Genomic DNA, 16,010 nt, shown 5'->3' with positions numbered 1-16,010 from the left:
TCCATTTTGACAAGCAGTTTCACTTTGGTAAAATGTGCACCATCACCACCATGTGGACAGTGGGTTTTATTTTTTTAAACCAACCCTGATCCATGTAAAATGTGAAATATATTTAAACTAAACTATAACTTCACAATGATTATGATAATTCACTGAGATTTCAGAATGAACTTGAACAAAAATATTTGGAAGATGAAAACAGTGAATTTGTTTTTCATTTCATTTCATTCATGTCATTCATGGTTGTGCATTTCATCAGCAGACATTCAATAATCATCAGGTGAACAAACATGTACACACCCATGCTGGAAAAGGAGCAGGATGAAAAAAATCTTATATTTCCTGCCCCCTTCTAAATAATAATAGCCTGAATGGTTAGCTATACACAACTACCTATAAAGTCATATTGTATAAAGTCAGACAAACCAAATAGAATACATCCAAAGATAATATAAAATGAATACAAAATGAATTAAAAAAAAAAAAAAACAAGTGCAAAACTACATATCCAGGAAGTACAAAACAAACAAAACATAGGTAAATATATACCTGATGAAATGACACAAAACAATTACAATACCAGACCAAAATAAGTAGATAAATATGTCACAAGATGCAAAACAAATACGAAGCAAAATGTAAAACTTATAACTGCTCCTATAATCTTACTATTGAATTTGTAAGATAAGATAAGATAAGATAAGATAAGATAAGATAAGATAAGATAAGATAAGATAAGATAAGATAAGAAGATCATACTTTGTACTATAGTACAACAAAATTGGAGTACTGTCCCACATTGGTGCAACAAGACAGACATACAATAATCACAATATATACACAGAATAAAATATACAATATGTCCAAATTAAAATACACACAGAATAAAATATATAATGTGTGCAGATGCTTTAGTGTACATTGTTTATTGCACATGGCCCACTGGTTCAAGTGGTTTGTAGATATGAATCATCATTAAACCACACTACTATGAGAGTCATGACAAGGAACACAGATTTAAGAAAGAAAACAGGAGTTTACTTTTTATGGTAGAAAGTTTTTTGGTCATAATTTTTTATGCTTTCTATCATTATGATCCAACACTGAAAATTTTGGAATTTTTACATCTGAATGATGCATTGACTGAAAGAGTGTCCTCTTATAAGTACTTGGGAATATGATGATGAGTTGTCATTTAATATATATATATGTTCTAATCTAGTTAATCTTCTCAAAATGAAAACTGGCTTTCATTTTAGAAATTAATGTTTCACATTTTCTGCCAAGAAAAAAGCTGGTGAAAGCCACCTTTCTGTGTGTGATTGGTCATGATAATATACAGTACATGCATGTGGCCTCCTCCACTTTAATGAGCCTTGATCCAGTGTATCATGCTTCTCTTCATTTCATTTTAAATGCAAAATCTCTCACTCTCTGCTGCATTCTCTATGAATTAGTTGGCTGGACATCATTAAATATTCATAGACCTCTACACTGGTATATATTCATCTATAAAGCTTTGCTGTGTAAACTCCTAAAATACCTCAGTACCCTTCTCTATGTCATCTCCAGATGGGTGCCCTTGAATGTTCCCTGAGCTTGGACAGACCTTGGCAAAGCATCTTTTTCCCACCATGCACCAAGATCTTGGAATAATCTCCAAACAGCCACTGGTGACCAAAACAATCTAGTGATCTAAAATGTATGATAACTTCTGAACCACTATTCCTATCAATCCATGTGAATAATTGGTGTAAAATACAGTTTGTCATTTTTCATGGTCATCAAATATGACCCATTTGGATGTTCAGATGCTCCTTAGTGAATGTGAAAACACCATCATCTTCAACAACATTGATTCACCCATGGAGTCTGATAAATGACAGTGGATGGACACACTTGGTTTATGTTCGGTTAATGATATAGTTTTCTCTGTTTTTGATATAATAATCCACAACTTTACTGTGAGTTTTAATGAACATTTACATGATCATTGAATTAAATCTAGGAAAATATCTGATTGTCACTGAAAAGACACAAAATACAGAGGAAATTATTATAATAAATGGTGATAAATTACTCGAGAAAGGTTAAATATAGAGAAAAATTAATTTGGGAACTGCCACAAAGTAGTGTTGGGTCTTTATGGGTTAAACTAAAAACACTCATATCCATAAAGGATTTTAAGAGTATTATAAAGAATGCAATGATGGAGAAATGTCAGTTTTTCTTGAGAAGCGATTGTGCTTGAATAGCTGTTATTCTGTTTTATTGTTCATTTGTGGATCTTGTACATGTTGATTTTGCATGGCTGCTGCCTTTGCTCACTGTCAAAGACATTTGTGCTCTCAATGAGATTTCATGGTTAAATAAATGTAAATAAAATAAGTTGTTTATTATTATCATTATTATTATTATTATTATTATTATTATTATTATTATTATTATTATTATGATTATTATTATTATTATTATTATTATTATTATTATTATTATTATTATTATTTTGTCTATGGTCTGTAGATGGCAGTAGTGCTGTAATAGCGGGAATTGTTTTGGTAAAGCGAAGAAGAAGAACCCGACCTAAAATAATCACAACAGCTCCGGCTGTAGAAGAAGAAGCAGTAGAAGAAGAAGAGGGGTAGCCCCGTTAGCTTCTGACAAACGTAGCCGAGCTGTACTTTATCCAATGTCTGGCTAGCGTCGGTGCTGGTGTCGAAAAAAAATCTTATGCTGCGGAAGAGGAGGACGGTCCCACTAAACAGTTCCTGACACAGACCGACCTCGCTTTCGACAACATGGAGAAACAGTTGCATTTAAATCTGTTAGCCTCCAGACCTCCAATGGCAGGTGGTTTTCAGTCCGGCTCCAAGATGAAAATGGGGTGAGAGAGCTAGCACTGTGTTAGCATCCTGTCAGCTCTGAAACTGTACATTTAGATTTGACACCGTCACATCAGTGGATCCCTGATGTTATGTATCCACAAACAAGCATGACGTTTAATGCTTAAGCCATAGATAGGGCTGATTTTTGTGGTGAATCGGGGGTCAGTTTGTCTGACTTGTGTTAGCCTGTTTATGGCTGTGTCAGTAGTTTAAAGCGCGTTATAACTGCTGTGTTATGTGAGCATCTTTTATTTAGCTAAAAGCGTTGATTTTTCAGGCAATTAATACGTTAGATCAAACTCAGCACAGCCTTGTTTTATCTACTAATCTTTTACAACCAGTAACTGAAATTTATTTAATAAATTGAGTAGAATCTTGTGATATAATGTATAAATAAAAGACTGTCTATTATATCATACTATAATGTGTTTTGAACAGGTTCAATACAACAGCAATAATAATAATAATAATAATAATAATAATAATAATAATAATAATACAAAAATATTTAAAACATATGGCTGCATTTTGTTTAGTGCAGGCCTGTTTACGTCAGATTAAGACTAGGATTAACATATTTGTAGATTGTGGCTACAACTGTAAATAGATAAAATATAACGGTGCAGAAAAACAGTAAGGAATAAAAAAAAAGATTGAAAGAAAATTGTTCTGGTGCTAAGAGCAGCCGGTGTTGGTTTTACAGCCCCATGAGAAAATTACCATGATAAACAGTCACTATTAATTGATATTGATGATGTCAAACCATCATTTCTTTCAAGTGTAAATGTTGATTTGATCCTGAGTGAAAGCTAAAAAATACTAAACAAGTTATTTGTGGTCTTATTATTACAAATTCATACAATTCAACAGATGTTTCAGAAATATAGACCTGCAACATTCAAAATAATGTAGTTGTAATGTTAAATATGAGTAAAACATCAAACTGTTGGGTTATTTTCTAACTGTTTTAGCTGACAGCCAAAAGTAGTATTAGTTTTCACTGACTTCAACCAATTAAACCCCAAAGACAAAAGAAATGTTTGTATAATTAATATTTTATTTGATAACCGCCCAATTATTTTTTGGTTTTTGTTTTCTGAAGTAATATTGATTTTACTAGATATGAACTGACACTATTACTATTGGTTCCACTTTGAGTCTTAGTTTCCAAGCTTAATGTTGACTATGTTTCAAGCAAGATGAGACATCTAAACCAATCGCCAAATCTAAAACATTAATGCACCTGCCTCTACCTGGCATTTCCCCATTTATTGCCAGTTTTAAATCTGTTAACTAACTCAGTTTGTAATTCTTAACCAAATTGCTTTGGACCAGGTAAGTATTTTGGAATGCATAATTAAAGAGTCCAATTATTTTTGTGGGTATGAATGATATTAGTGCATTTCAATATTATTCTATAATATAAAACATGCTCAACTCATGACTCTGAACATTTATTTATGTATTTTTTTCATATACAGGCCTGGAAGGAAGAGAGATTTCACTCCTCTGCCCTGGAGCCAGTACTTTGAAACCATGGAAGATGTTGAAGTGGAAAATGAAAATGGCAAAGATATATCCTTAATTAGTTCTTTTTGTTCATCCTTAATAAAAAAAAAAAAAAAAAAAAAAAACACAAGGAACTGAAGCTTGTGTGTCGTTTGCATGATTTGATCCTTATACTCTCTTGAAGAGCCTCAATGATTAAAGCCGTGGGAAGTGAAATCATGGGAGAAATGGCAGTTAGAAAATACCCACTTTTTCTCTGCAGTTTTCTTCTTTCAGTCCAAATCAAGATATTGAATATAAATATAAATATAAATGGCCTGATGTCATTTCACACTGCTGTGGAAAAATAAAGCTGCTTTTCTAAAATGCCATGTTAAACTATGGAGTAGAGTGATCAGTTTTTACAGCTGTAAGTCATGGATTTTATTGCGCTTCTTGTCTGAGATCAACAATGACTGGCCAAATTACGCTCTCATGAGATATATTTTGCACAACTTGAAAACTGAGTCCATAGAAGGAGGTAGAGTTCCTGTCTCCTCTCAAACACTTGAATTACAAAATGCTGGAAGGGAATTATAGATTGTTTTCTGAGTGACACTAAAAAAGTACAAAGCACCACAGCTGTGATCAATTAGTTGTGGATTATTAAAGGAATCAACTACTTTGCTAATCAGTAATCAGTTGGAATATCTTTTTGATAACAAGAAGTCAAAACTATCTCATTCTACCTTCTTTTATGTGATTATTCTGTGTTTTTCATTCTCTGTTACATTAAATATCTATGGGTTAAACAATGCATCTGAGTACATGTTGAGCTCTAGGAAAGACTGATCAACATTACCATTTTACAGACCTAGTAACTAATCAGGTAATGAAGAAAACAATGTGCAGCTCATTCATGACTGTTTGTATTTCCTTGACTAATGTGAACATTTTCAGAATTTACTGCAGTGGCTCTCATGGCCCAGTGCTTCTGCTGCTCCACGGAGGAGGACACTCTGCTCTCTCCTGGGCTGTTTTCACGGTGAGCGCTATCACTATTAATCATTTCTGAAGACAAACAACATTTATGAGGCTTTTGTTTTATTTCAGCAGACACAGTTTGTACTGTCTGATGTGGACTGTTTCCTTGTGGTTGTTTGTCACAGGCTGTCATATGCAGCAGGATAAACTGTAGGGTGGTGGCTATGGACCTCCGAGCTCATGGTAACTAAATTCTATTCACTCCACACCTAGATTCTATAAATGTAAAAAAAGATCACTCTGTAATAAGTTTGCCTAATTCTGACATCAGGAAATTAAATCCATTGGTTTTTTTTCTCAATTGAGCCCAAAGAAGCTGAAAAATGAGGTTGTTTTTTTTTCCTCTCCTGACCTGCAGGTGACACTAAAGTGAAAAATCCTGAAGATCTTTCTGCGGACACAATGGCCAAGTGAGTCATCTGTACAAATCTACAGTAGCTGGAAACGACAGAGAAATAAGACAATCGTGCATTATATTTAACATTGGTGTGTTACTAGACTGAATCATCCAACTTGATGCTCTGCTGTGGATGTTGCATAAATTGTGAAGCTTTGGTCACTTTTAAGTAGAGTTGTTATGTCTAAACAACTTATGATTAATTGGAAATTATTTTGATAGTCATTTCAGTGATTTTTGTTGTCTCATGGTGTCATTTGGAGCTCCGAGATTATTTTCTAATTTTTTTACAAAGCATTCCTATAAGGTGGTACAGAGTTCTGCTGCAACCATTTGGATTTTCAGTCAGGGCTTTGGCTGATTTAATCTACCTCATCAGCAGTATTTAAGTAGTGACTTAATGACAGCTGAGTTCACAACTGATGTGTATGTTAATGTATTATTTGCATTTATTCTGAACATCTAGAGCATCATTATTTCCCTGCAAGACAAAACAGGTCACAGCAAAGTAAGAGAGTCTACCATCTATTTAGTCTGAGGTTCCATTGATATTTATGGTACAGATTAGGCCCTTTAGATTTCATGTTAATATAATTAACACATTTAATTTTAGTTTAATCCAGAGCCAAGAGGTAACTGACTACTCATAATCAGATCAACAGAATGACATAAAACTGAAGTGATAAACATATTTCTCCCTTTTCTTTCATTAGGGACATTGGCAAAGTGGTAGAGTCTCTCTATGGCGAGAACCCGCCACCAATCGTGATTATTGGACACAGCATGGGCGGGGCTATCGCAGTTCACACAGCCACTGCCAATCATATACCATCCTTGCTTGGCCTGTGTGTCATTGATGTTGTAGAAGGTAAGTCTATGACAAAATAAAGATATATATTTGCACAATATTTTTATTTTGTTTATATTAATTAGATAGGCAAGAAGAAGTAGCTGTAGAAGGATTTTTTAAAGCTGCAATTGTACATTGTACACATTCACAATGCAAAAACAAAGTTAAATCAGGTATTTTGTTCTGCTTTTAATAAATAATTTTGTAAATTTTTTTCAGGTACAGCAATGGATGCTTTAAACAGTATGCAGAACTTCCTCAGAAGTCGGCCAAAGACGTTTAAATCCTTGGAGAATGCCATTGAGTGGAGGTAAATATTTAACACTTAGTGACACTCATAAATAAATGTAGGTCTTAAAAATAAATGAAAAAATCTTTTGCCAACTTGATCTGTAAATACTGACAAAAATATTATCAAGTATAGAATTCACATTATGCCCGTGATTCACAAACTTTGAGTCCAAACCCAGAATGAGTTGCAGAGCTGTTTTTATTTTGTATTTCTTTGTATTATGAATAGTGTTCTCTGGAATAGTTTATGAATACTGATTACAGTAAAGGCGAGTGAAATATAGAAGAGACATAAGTTGTTAAAGACATAATAAGATTAAGATGATGTAAAATGACAAAAACAACTCTTAACAAAAATGGTGACAAGAGTTTGCATGTTCTCCCCATGTTTATGTGGATTCTCTTTTGGTCCTCTGGCTTCCTTCCACTCTCCAAAAGACATGCACTAGTAGGTTAATTTAAAATTGCCTGTAGGTGTGAATGTGAGAGTCACTGGTAGTTCGTCTCTGTATGTCAGCCCTGCAATGAACTGGCAACACGTCCAGGGTGTACCCCGCCTTTGCCCGAAACATAACTGGGATAGGCTCCAGCATGACGTAAAGGACGAAACATCACACAAAATATGTAAAACATGCAACAATAAAATCATGTAAAAGACGCAAGAAAACACAAAATTACATTATAAAAGAGACTTTCAGAAACTTGACAGTAGAAAAGTAAGAAAATGTAAATCTCTGGAAATTTGTGACATTTTTGTAAGTTTGGGTCTAGATGAGATGTCAAAGTTTTTTTTGGCATCTCATGTGTCAAAAAAAACCTGTCCATCCTCTTGATTTAATTGGCCTCATTACTTTGATTAGTAACATAAATCATCTCCACAGCTTTAGTTTTTTCTAAAACTGATCCCTTTGCCTTTCTTTCAGTGTGAAAAGTGGCCAAATCCGAAACATAGAGTCAGCACGAGTGTCTATGGGAGGTCAGGTTAAAAAGTATGTCTGCTTTTTTTTCCATCTAAACTCTAAGTTCAACTTGTGTTTGTAAGTTCTACATACAGAAACGTTGTCTATTGCAACATTACAGATGTGAGGAAACCACCAGCGGTCCAGGAGTGTCTAATAGCATTGGTGAAGGTATAATAGAAGAGGAAGAGGATGAAGAAGCAGAAGAAGAATCCAACAAGAAAAGAATGAAAGAGGATGATCAAGAGGTCAGCATTTGCTATGAGTCACATTTATGTGTGTTGTGGAAAAATTAGAGAAGACTGAGCTTTTTTTTTTTTCCCCTGCACAGATGAAAAAAGAAAGCATCTTTACCTGGCGAGTAGAGTTATCAAAGACAGAAAAATACTGGGAGGGTTGGTTCAGAGGTCTGTCTGCTCTGTTTCTCACCTGCCCTGTGCCAAAGCTGCTACTGCTTGCAGGTTGGATTTAATTCTGCATGGTCTATGTTTACCTTCTCAAGTATCATGAGTACAGTATTCTTTGGTTGCATACATACCCCCTAATATGTTTCACTGTATAGGAGTGGACCGCCTCGACAAAGACCTTACTATTGGACAGATGCAAGGTGAGGAGCACCGGAAAACCATGCATGATTTTGTGTCATTGTTTACTTGTTTGAAGTCCACAAACCCTGTATCATAGAGGCACCTTCATATCAAAATTATTCATATTCTCACTGTTCACAGGGAAGTTTCAGATGCAGGTCCTCCCTCAGTGTGGTCATGCTGTCCATGAGGATGCTCCTGAAAAAGTAAGTGCCATCCACTGTCACAAATAGGCAAAGTATACTGTACATACTTGCTTTAAGATGTTGTTGGTTTTGTCACGGTGTGTCTGTACTGATTCCTTTTTGTTCCAGTTCCTGTCTGCCTTTTAACTCAACCCTGTGTCATTTGTTTTCAGGTAGCAGATGCTTTAGCCACATTTATGGTCCGGCACAAATTCACTGAGTTTAAGGACGGATACCTGTGGTGAGTCGAATTCCCACTCATCCATCCATTATTTGTTAGATTTAAATTTTCCACAGTTTTAGCTCTTAATCCACATGTACACAAGTATTTTTTATTTTCTGAAAAAATTATGTCCATATAGACTTGAAATTGCTAGATTAGGATGATAGCACTTCCAAAACATATTAGAGCAACAGGCTGCATTATAACCCATAGTCTAAAGCAGGGGTTACCACTCCTGGTCCTCAAGAGCTACTATCCTGCATGTTTTAGATGTTTCCCTCTTCCAACACACCTGACGGTCATTATCAGACTTCTGCAGAGCTTGATGATAGGCTTGTCATTTGAATCAGGTGTGTTGGAAGAGGGATACATCTAAAACATGCAGGGTAGTAGCTCTCGAGGACCAGGGGTGGTCACCCCGGGTATAAAACTGTGTTTGCCAATCAGAGGCTATGATAGGTTCTGGTAAATTTACGCTGATACCTCTATTAGTATACCGTGGACCAAAAGTAACTTCATAATTGTCTATAAATGTATAAAATGTCCTTCAAGCTTAACAACAGAACTTTTTTTTTTTTTTGCCACATCTGCCATTGCACAAAATTGCCTCATGCACAAACACAGGAGATGGTCTGGACCTGTCTCCACTTTGTGTTTCCTTAAACCAGGAATGTCAAATTCATTTTGGTTCAGGGGACACATACAGCCCAATTTGATTTTAAGTGGGCCGGACCAGTAAAATAGTACCTTAATAGCCTATAAATAATATTTAAAAACTATCCTTCCACAAAAAATATTAATAATAACCTGAACAACCTGAAATTTGTCAAGAAAATTAAGTGCAATTTAACAATATTGTGCCTCAACTTATCTTTATACATCTGCATTACAGATCATAGTGAATCTACAAAGGCACAAAACGTTTAGTAACAGTTGTCATTATTTATAGGGTATCATGTCATTATTTTACTGCTCTGACCCACTTGAGATCACATTGGGCTAAAATGAGTTTGGGCCCACAGGCCATATGATTTGGTCCTCTGCATTAAACTAATCATTAGCATCCTAGGGGGCACTAAAGATGGAGCAAGTGTATGTCTGTTAAATTAAGTTGCAGAATGAAAACCCACAGTAAACATGCATGTAAGAAAATTCCTCTGTATGTGTACACAGCTCAACTTGTCTCAGGTTTACTCTGTGTTCTAGTTTGGCACCAACACATTACTTTTCCTCAGGTTTACTGCTCCCACAGCTTGGCCCGTTGTCATAGTAACACGGAAAACTATTGTGATGGACTATTCAGTGCAGCCAGAAGTGAGGCAATAATGACAGAGGAATGAAACTTCACACTGTAAATTATTAAGTTCCAAAATTAAATGGAACTTAATAATTTACATAAATACATATATTTAATACAGTAAGATTTTTCAGGCGAGAATGTAGTTTGACTTTCCAACTAGCCACATTGACAATTTCTGCCATTTTCTAAGATGTCTGCATTCTGTATTTCTGGATTCTTGATTCTCAGCCTTTTGGTGATCTGAATGATTTTTAGTCATGTTTAGTATCATTATGTCTCGTTGGAACCTCAATGCCACTGACACTAAGTACTGTGATGATATTAGTCTATGATTGGAGTTGGTGGTTGATGCTCTCACACGGTGGAAACACCAAAAAAGGCATGTCTAGTTGAGCTGAAACCATCACTGGAAAAGCAGCAGTAGTCAGTTAGGAATCAAAGTCACTAGGTCTCATCCCCAGGGTCCAATAAATATCTGAATGCATTTTCATGCGAAACAATGTGGTCTGATTTACCTGCCAGCTGGCTGACACTGACATCCCCAGAGAACAGAAGCTTAAAGTCACTTATGTGGAGAATAATCAAAGCTTTGCAGGATTATACAGGATATAACCCCTCATGTTAACCATTTGATGCCATTGTTTAGTCCGGTAAAGGGAGTTGTAGATGTAGGTTGTCTGACTTTCTTTAATGATGTTTTATTTTTTTTTTCCACAGCTAATTTGCAGTTTCCAGTCATATAGCCAGCAGCCATAGAAGAAATGTTCCAAGATTCATTGACATCATTGTCTTACAATTCAACAGCAAATTAAGGATTATTATTATTATTATTATTATTATTATTATTATTATTACATTGCTTTTGTGTAGATACTTTGCCTTTCAGCTTTGCCTTATTTGTATTTTTAAAAAACTGGGATTTGATTGTAATTTTCCTTTTTTTTCCCCATTTTTTTTTTTATCTCTGATGTGTTGCTATCCTTATTTCCTTGTTTGATTTTTGGGTGATCGCATCATTGTCCTGATATGCGTTTGTATTCTTTGAATTCCAACAACAATTAAAGCTAGATGCAGTGAAAAGTAAGTCATCCATGCTTGTAAATTTGGTATGTGTATTAAAAGGACATTGTGATCATTTTAATTGTGGTAATGTTTTCAGTGTACACTATTGAATTTGATGTTTTGAGCAAGTGACAAAAGCACAATGAAATAAAATCAGTATTTTAGTTTGCTGAAGTAGCACAAAAATATAACGTAACTGAGGAGTTGAAATAACTGTTTTTATTTACCAGAAGCAAAGTGAGATATTTCATACATATTTCTACAGCAGCAACCAAAGCCTTATTTCAGAATTGACTGTTGAGCCTCTTTTTGCACCCACTTGATAGGCATTTTGATATGACATTCATCTTTTTTCTTTTTTTTTTTTTTTTTTTGTAGAATAATGAAATCCTGCTGGCTAGTTGATTTGGGAGTTCGTGCTCATGGTGAAGTGGCTGAACAGTGACTGTCTTTTGTTTCTGCATCAGGGTCTCCAGCTCGGGGGCAGAAAATAATTTGGCACATCAACAAATAGCTCTGTGACGGCAGGATTATTGCAGTGGGAGAGCAATTTAATATTACCAATGCCAGCATTCTACTTGCATGATCCAACTGTACAACATAATTAGAATTTTGCAAAAATATACAGTCTGAACAATGCCCATGTTCCAATAGGCTATAACATAGATTGGTACTTACTTGGAATTTACTTAACGCCAAGTTGTAGCTACAGGTCTCAGGTCAGTTACTATCAAATTGTCACCAACATTCAGTCTATCCTACCACCTGAAAAAATTCATTCTAAAATGTGGGTTTCTTATGTTTATTTTTAGCATTACACTTTGATACTACAATTACCGCCACACAGATGCTTATGCAAGTTAAGTCAAATTTTTCATTCAGGATTCATAAAATAATCAGGATGCACTATATGTAGTGAAGATTTTGCAGGAATTGATAATTCTATTAAATGCCATTTTTGGTGTCACTTTTTTTTTTCCTAGTTATAGTAGATTTACTATGTTCTACATTTAAATAAAACAGGAATAAAGAACAAAAAAACAACAGTTCAAAAGGAAAAATCCCCATGCAGTAAAAGTACTATTTTCCACAGACATATCAATCATACGTCCATCATTCTGGATCAGATGCCATCATACAATGACATGACTGTAACTATGAACGAAGATCACATGTACAGATAAAAGCTGTGGTTAAAATGGGAGATACATTCACACGGACATACTCAACAAAGGGTTTCCACATCTTGTTAAAATTACCAGTGGGTGAATCAGAAAAGTCATCGAGCCCAGTGGAATACTGTATAGTCCATTATTATCTTGTGCCAGGCAGAGGTCGTGGGAGCTCTTTGGGAAATCCACCATAGTAATAGGACTTTACTGGTAAGAATAAATTGTGGATTTTTGCAAAATATAATGTTAGATTGAAGGTTAATTTTTGGGGGGTATTTTTAGCCTTCATTAGAGACAGTGCAGAGAGGACAGGAGAGGTGGGATCACATGCAGGTAAGGACCCTGAACCCAGGTCATTGAGGTGAGACTTTGAACCATGTGGGGTGCACTCTGCTGGGTGAGCCCCTCCCTGTTGGGGCTGATGTGTGACCTTTTTGTTGCCATCTCATTATTTTATTGCTGTGCAGTGTACACCCACCCACTGCTATGGAATGCACACATACTGTTGAAGGAGTGGACGTGGTAAAGGTATTGAGGGCATGGTATGGATGAATGAAAGTAGATAAAAATGATAGAACACTAACATTCTGTTGCTAAAATGCTGATAATGAAAGAAAACAGTGATTTTTCATCTAATTGTCAGCACAATATTTCATGTTTTTTTCTGGTGACAGAGGTATTTCATTGCCACTAATGATGGAAAATAATTTAACAAAACAATGCGATGTGAAGAGGTCAGTGTAATCAGGATTTGGTACAAAACCTGAATCCAGGGAAGGACTAGTCCATGGGTCTGCAATCCACAGCTCCTAAGGCAGATGTGTAGAAATGGAAATGAATAACAATAATTTCTGAAAATTTAACATGTTGCAATCATATAAGCTGTAAACTGGTCTTACATTGTCTTACAAACTGTGCATCCTATGCACAGAAAAAAAAAGGTTTTACAACATGTCACTTACCTGTTACATCTCAAGTTGTTGTCATTATTATCATTGTTATCTCTTTCTTGGTTAAAAATAAAACAAAAACAGTGGTGCCAGGCACAACAAACCCCGCCCCTTGCACGTATTCCGCCCATTATAAGTAAATGAGAAGATAAAAAAAAAATAAAAATCCTAAAACATTTGAGCTTTGACCTACCTTTCCCAAAATGTGATGACATCTATTCTGGGTCACTGGCAATCTATAATCCCAATTTGGTATGAACTGACCCTATAGTTTTGCTGCTAAAGTGTTAACAAACAAAGACACAAACAAACTGAAGCAAAAACAATACCCCTTGCCAGACCCTTGCCTCCCCTTTGGGGGCAGGGTAAAAAAAAGAAAAAAGAAAAAAAAGGCTCTTTATTATAAAAGTTACTGACCCCTGGTTCAGTCTGTTATATTATTAAAATATTTGAATACTTGTCATAACTGACAGTAATTACAAATAACAACCGCACAAAACATTCAAATATGCAAAAATACAACTTGAATTGAATTTTGTCCTGAACATGTCTTTAAGATATTTTTCAACAGGATCAGGCATGTTACACACTGCAAGCCATTTGTGTATTAGACATAGTGGTCTGGGAACAGGCATGAATCATCATATGTATGAATGTCTTTAACGCTGTATGAAATCTCATTAATTGTACTGTTGCCTTGTAAAAAGGATTTGTTTTCACCATGAGTCTGCTCCTCAGTTATTTCAGATTCTGCCTGAGGCTTTGGTCATGAATGACACAACAGAAGTGATGAGGCTGATTCATTAGACTCCTCCAAAGCTTTGCTGTCTGTGCTGCTGTGTCGTCTCTACTACATCCTCAATGCAGTCTTCATTTTGTCTTTGAGGAAACCTCTACTAGTGGAGTCTTCGAGATACATTCATGCAGCTTGTTGTGTTGTTGCTACTGTATATCTTTGCTATTTTTGTGTATAATTGTCACATATAAATATATCTGCTCAACCTGGCCATGATGTCTTAACCCATAAAGACCCAAAAAGCCACCATAACCATCCACTGAATATGAAATTTTTAATAACTTCTGATTCACTAATCCTATCAATCCATGTTAATAATTGGTGTAAAATGCATTTTGTCATCTTTTCATGGTCATCAAATAGGGCCCATTTGGACGTTCAGAGGCTCCATAGTGGAAATACTGTCATCTTCTACAACATTGATTCACCAGTAAAACCCATGGAGTCAGATCAATGACAGTGGATGGACACACACGATTTATGGTCAGTCATTGATATATTTTGCTAAAAAAAGTAACTTTTTCTACAGTTTTCTCTGTTTTGATGTAATAACTATCAACTTTAATCTGAGCTTTTATGAACTTCTACATGATCAATAAATTAAATATAGGAAAATATCAGATATTCACTGAAAATACAGAGGATAATGCCATGATAAATGGTGATAAATCACTTAAAAAAAGTTTAATATAGAGAAAAAAATATTTTGGAACTGCCACAGAAGTAGCACTGGGTGTTTAAGGGTTAAGAAGGTTATGTTGCTGTTTGTTTTCCACTGAGGCACACTGACTTTTCCACCACCAGAACAAGAGGCCCGGTAATCGATATTATGTGGACAATGGCTTCCTTTGATTCAGTCTCTCGGCTTTGTGTTTTTAGACTGCAAATGTATTCAACCTCAAGCAAGACCTTCACCATTATGTATTTTGTATTAGTGAATATGACAATAATTTATTCACACATACTGTAGATATTGTGTTGAGTCAAAAATATCCATCATGCCAGTAAATCTAGAAAAACAGAACCTTTACATCATTTATGCCTGGGCCTCAGCTTCACTTGGAGACTGTAGGCATTCACTCTCAGCCCCAAATGGCACAATGAGTATTTTGTAGATCATAATGTTAGAAAGTTTACTTTGGTTTAACACATGTTTGTTTGAGTCTGCTTACCTTCAGTTGTTTAAGATAATCCAGTTTTAAAAACAATATTATATATAACATGTCATGTGCAACTTATGTTTGTGTGTATTTACTCATGCTGCACTGTAATGTATTTGTTTTTGTGGTAGCAAAGAACTGACTTTTACCACATATGATCAAAGTAATGGCCTGAAGTGCACAAGTACCCTCAGTGTCAGAAATGTTGTACAAATTATCACTTACATCACTTCACTCATTATCACTATCCTGGACTCATTTGTTCATACATGTACTTATAATGTTAAATCTTAGATGCCTTTTTTTTCCAAAAAAAATCTTGATAACAATAAAAAAGTCTTGTCCATATTGAAATTGCAGATTTAAACTAAATTTGACAACAGATGACAGTCACAGATAACTCTAGTCCAGGGGTGCCCAATCCTGGTCCTTGAGATCTACTATCCTGCATGTTTTAGATGTTTCCCTCTTCCAACACACCTGACGGTCATTATCAGACTTCTGCAGAGTTTGATGATAGGCTTATCATTTGAATCAGGTGCGCTGCAAGAGGGATACATCTAAAACATGCAGGATAGTAGATCTCGAGGACCAGGATTGGGCACCCCTGCTCTAGTCCATTCAGGTTTCTACCTGTTAACCCTTCATAGGACACTCATAG

The 16,010-nt window shown here is 35.4% G+C and overlaps 1 protein-coding gene across 1 annotated transcript; it reads left to right on the top strand.

The window, feature by feature from the left end:
• Positions 1-2,600: 2,600 nt before the first annotated feature.
• ppme1 (protein phosphatase methylesterase 1) lies at positions 2,601-11,350 on the top strand. Its single transcript, XM_030154797.1, has 14 exons — positions 2,601-2,884; positions 4,367-4,460; positions 5,326-5,418; positions 5,543-5,600; positions 5,776-5,827; positions 6,528-6,682; positions 6,884-6,974; positions 7,879-7,944; positions 8,036-8,162; positions 8,246-8,375; positions 8,477-8,521; positions 8,643-8,707; positions 8,860-8,927; positions 10,927-11,350. Exons 1-14 carry the CDS (start codon positions 2,799-2,801, stop codon positions 10,928-10,930), a joined length of 1,134 nt encoding a protein of 377 aa, XP_030010657.1. The 5' UTR covers positions 2,601-2,798; the 3' UTR covers positions 10,931-11,350.
• The last annotated feature ends 4,660 nt before the right edge of the window (positions 11,351-16,010 follow it).

Source organism: Sphaeramia orbicularis, chromosome 14, assembly GCF_902148855.1.
Source record: "Sphaeramia orbicularis chromosome 14, fSphaOr1.1, whole genome shotgun sequence".
Taxonomy (NCBI): domain Eukaryota; kingdom Metazoa; phylum Chordata; class Actinopteri; order Kurtiformes; family Apogonidae; genus Sphaeramia; species Sphaeramia orbicularis.
Note: the sequence above shows the minus strand (reverse complement) of the source record. Positions and strands in the feature narration are given on the sequence as shown.

Coding starts and splice junctions, on each gene's coding strand:
- ppme1 (XM_030154797.1), top strand. CDS start 2,799: ATGGAGAAACAGTTGCATTTAAATCTGTTAGCCTCCAGACCTCCAATG. Junction 8,163..8,245: donor TGAAAGAGGATGATCAAGAG/GTCAGCATTTGC, acceptor TCCCCTGCACAG/ATGAAAAAAGAAAGCATCTT. Junction 8,522..8,642: donor TACTATTGGACAGATGCAAG/GTGAGGAGCACC, acceptor CACTGTTCACAG/GGAAGTTTCAGATGCAGGTC.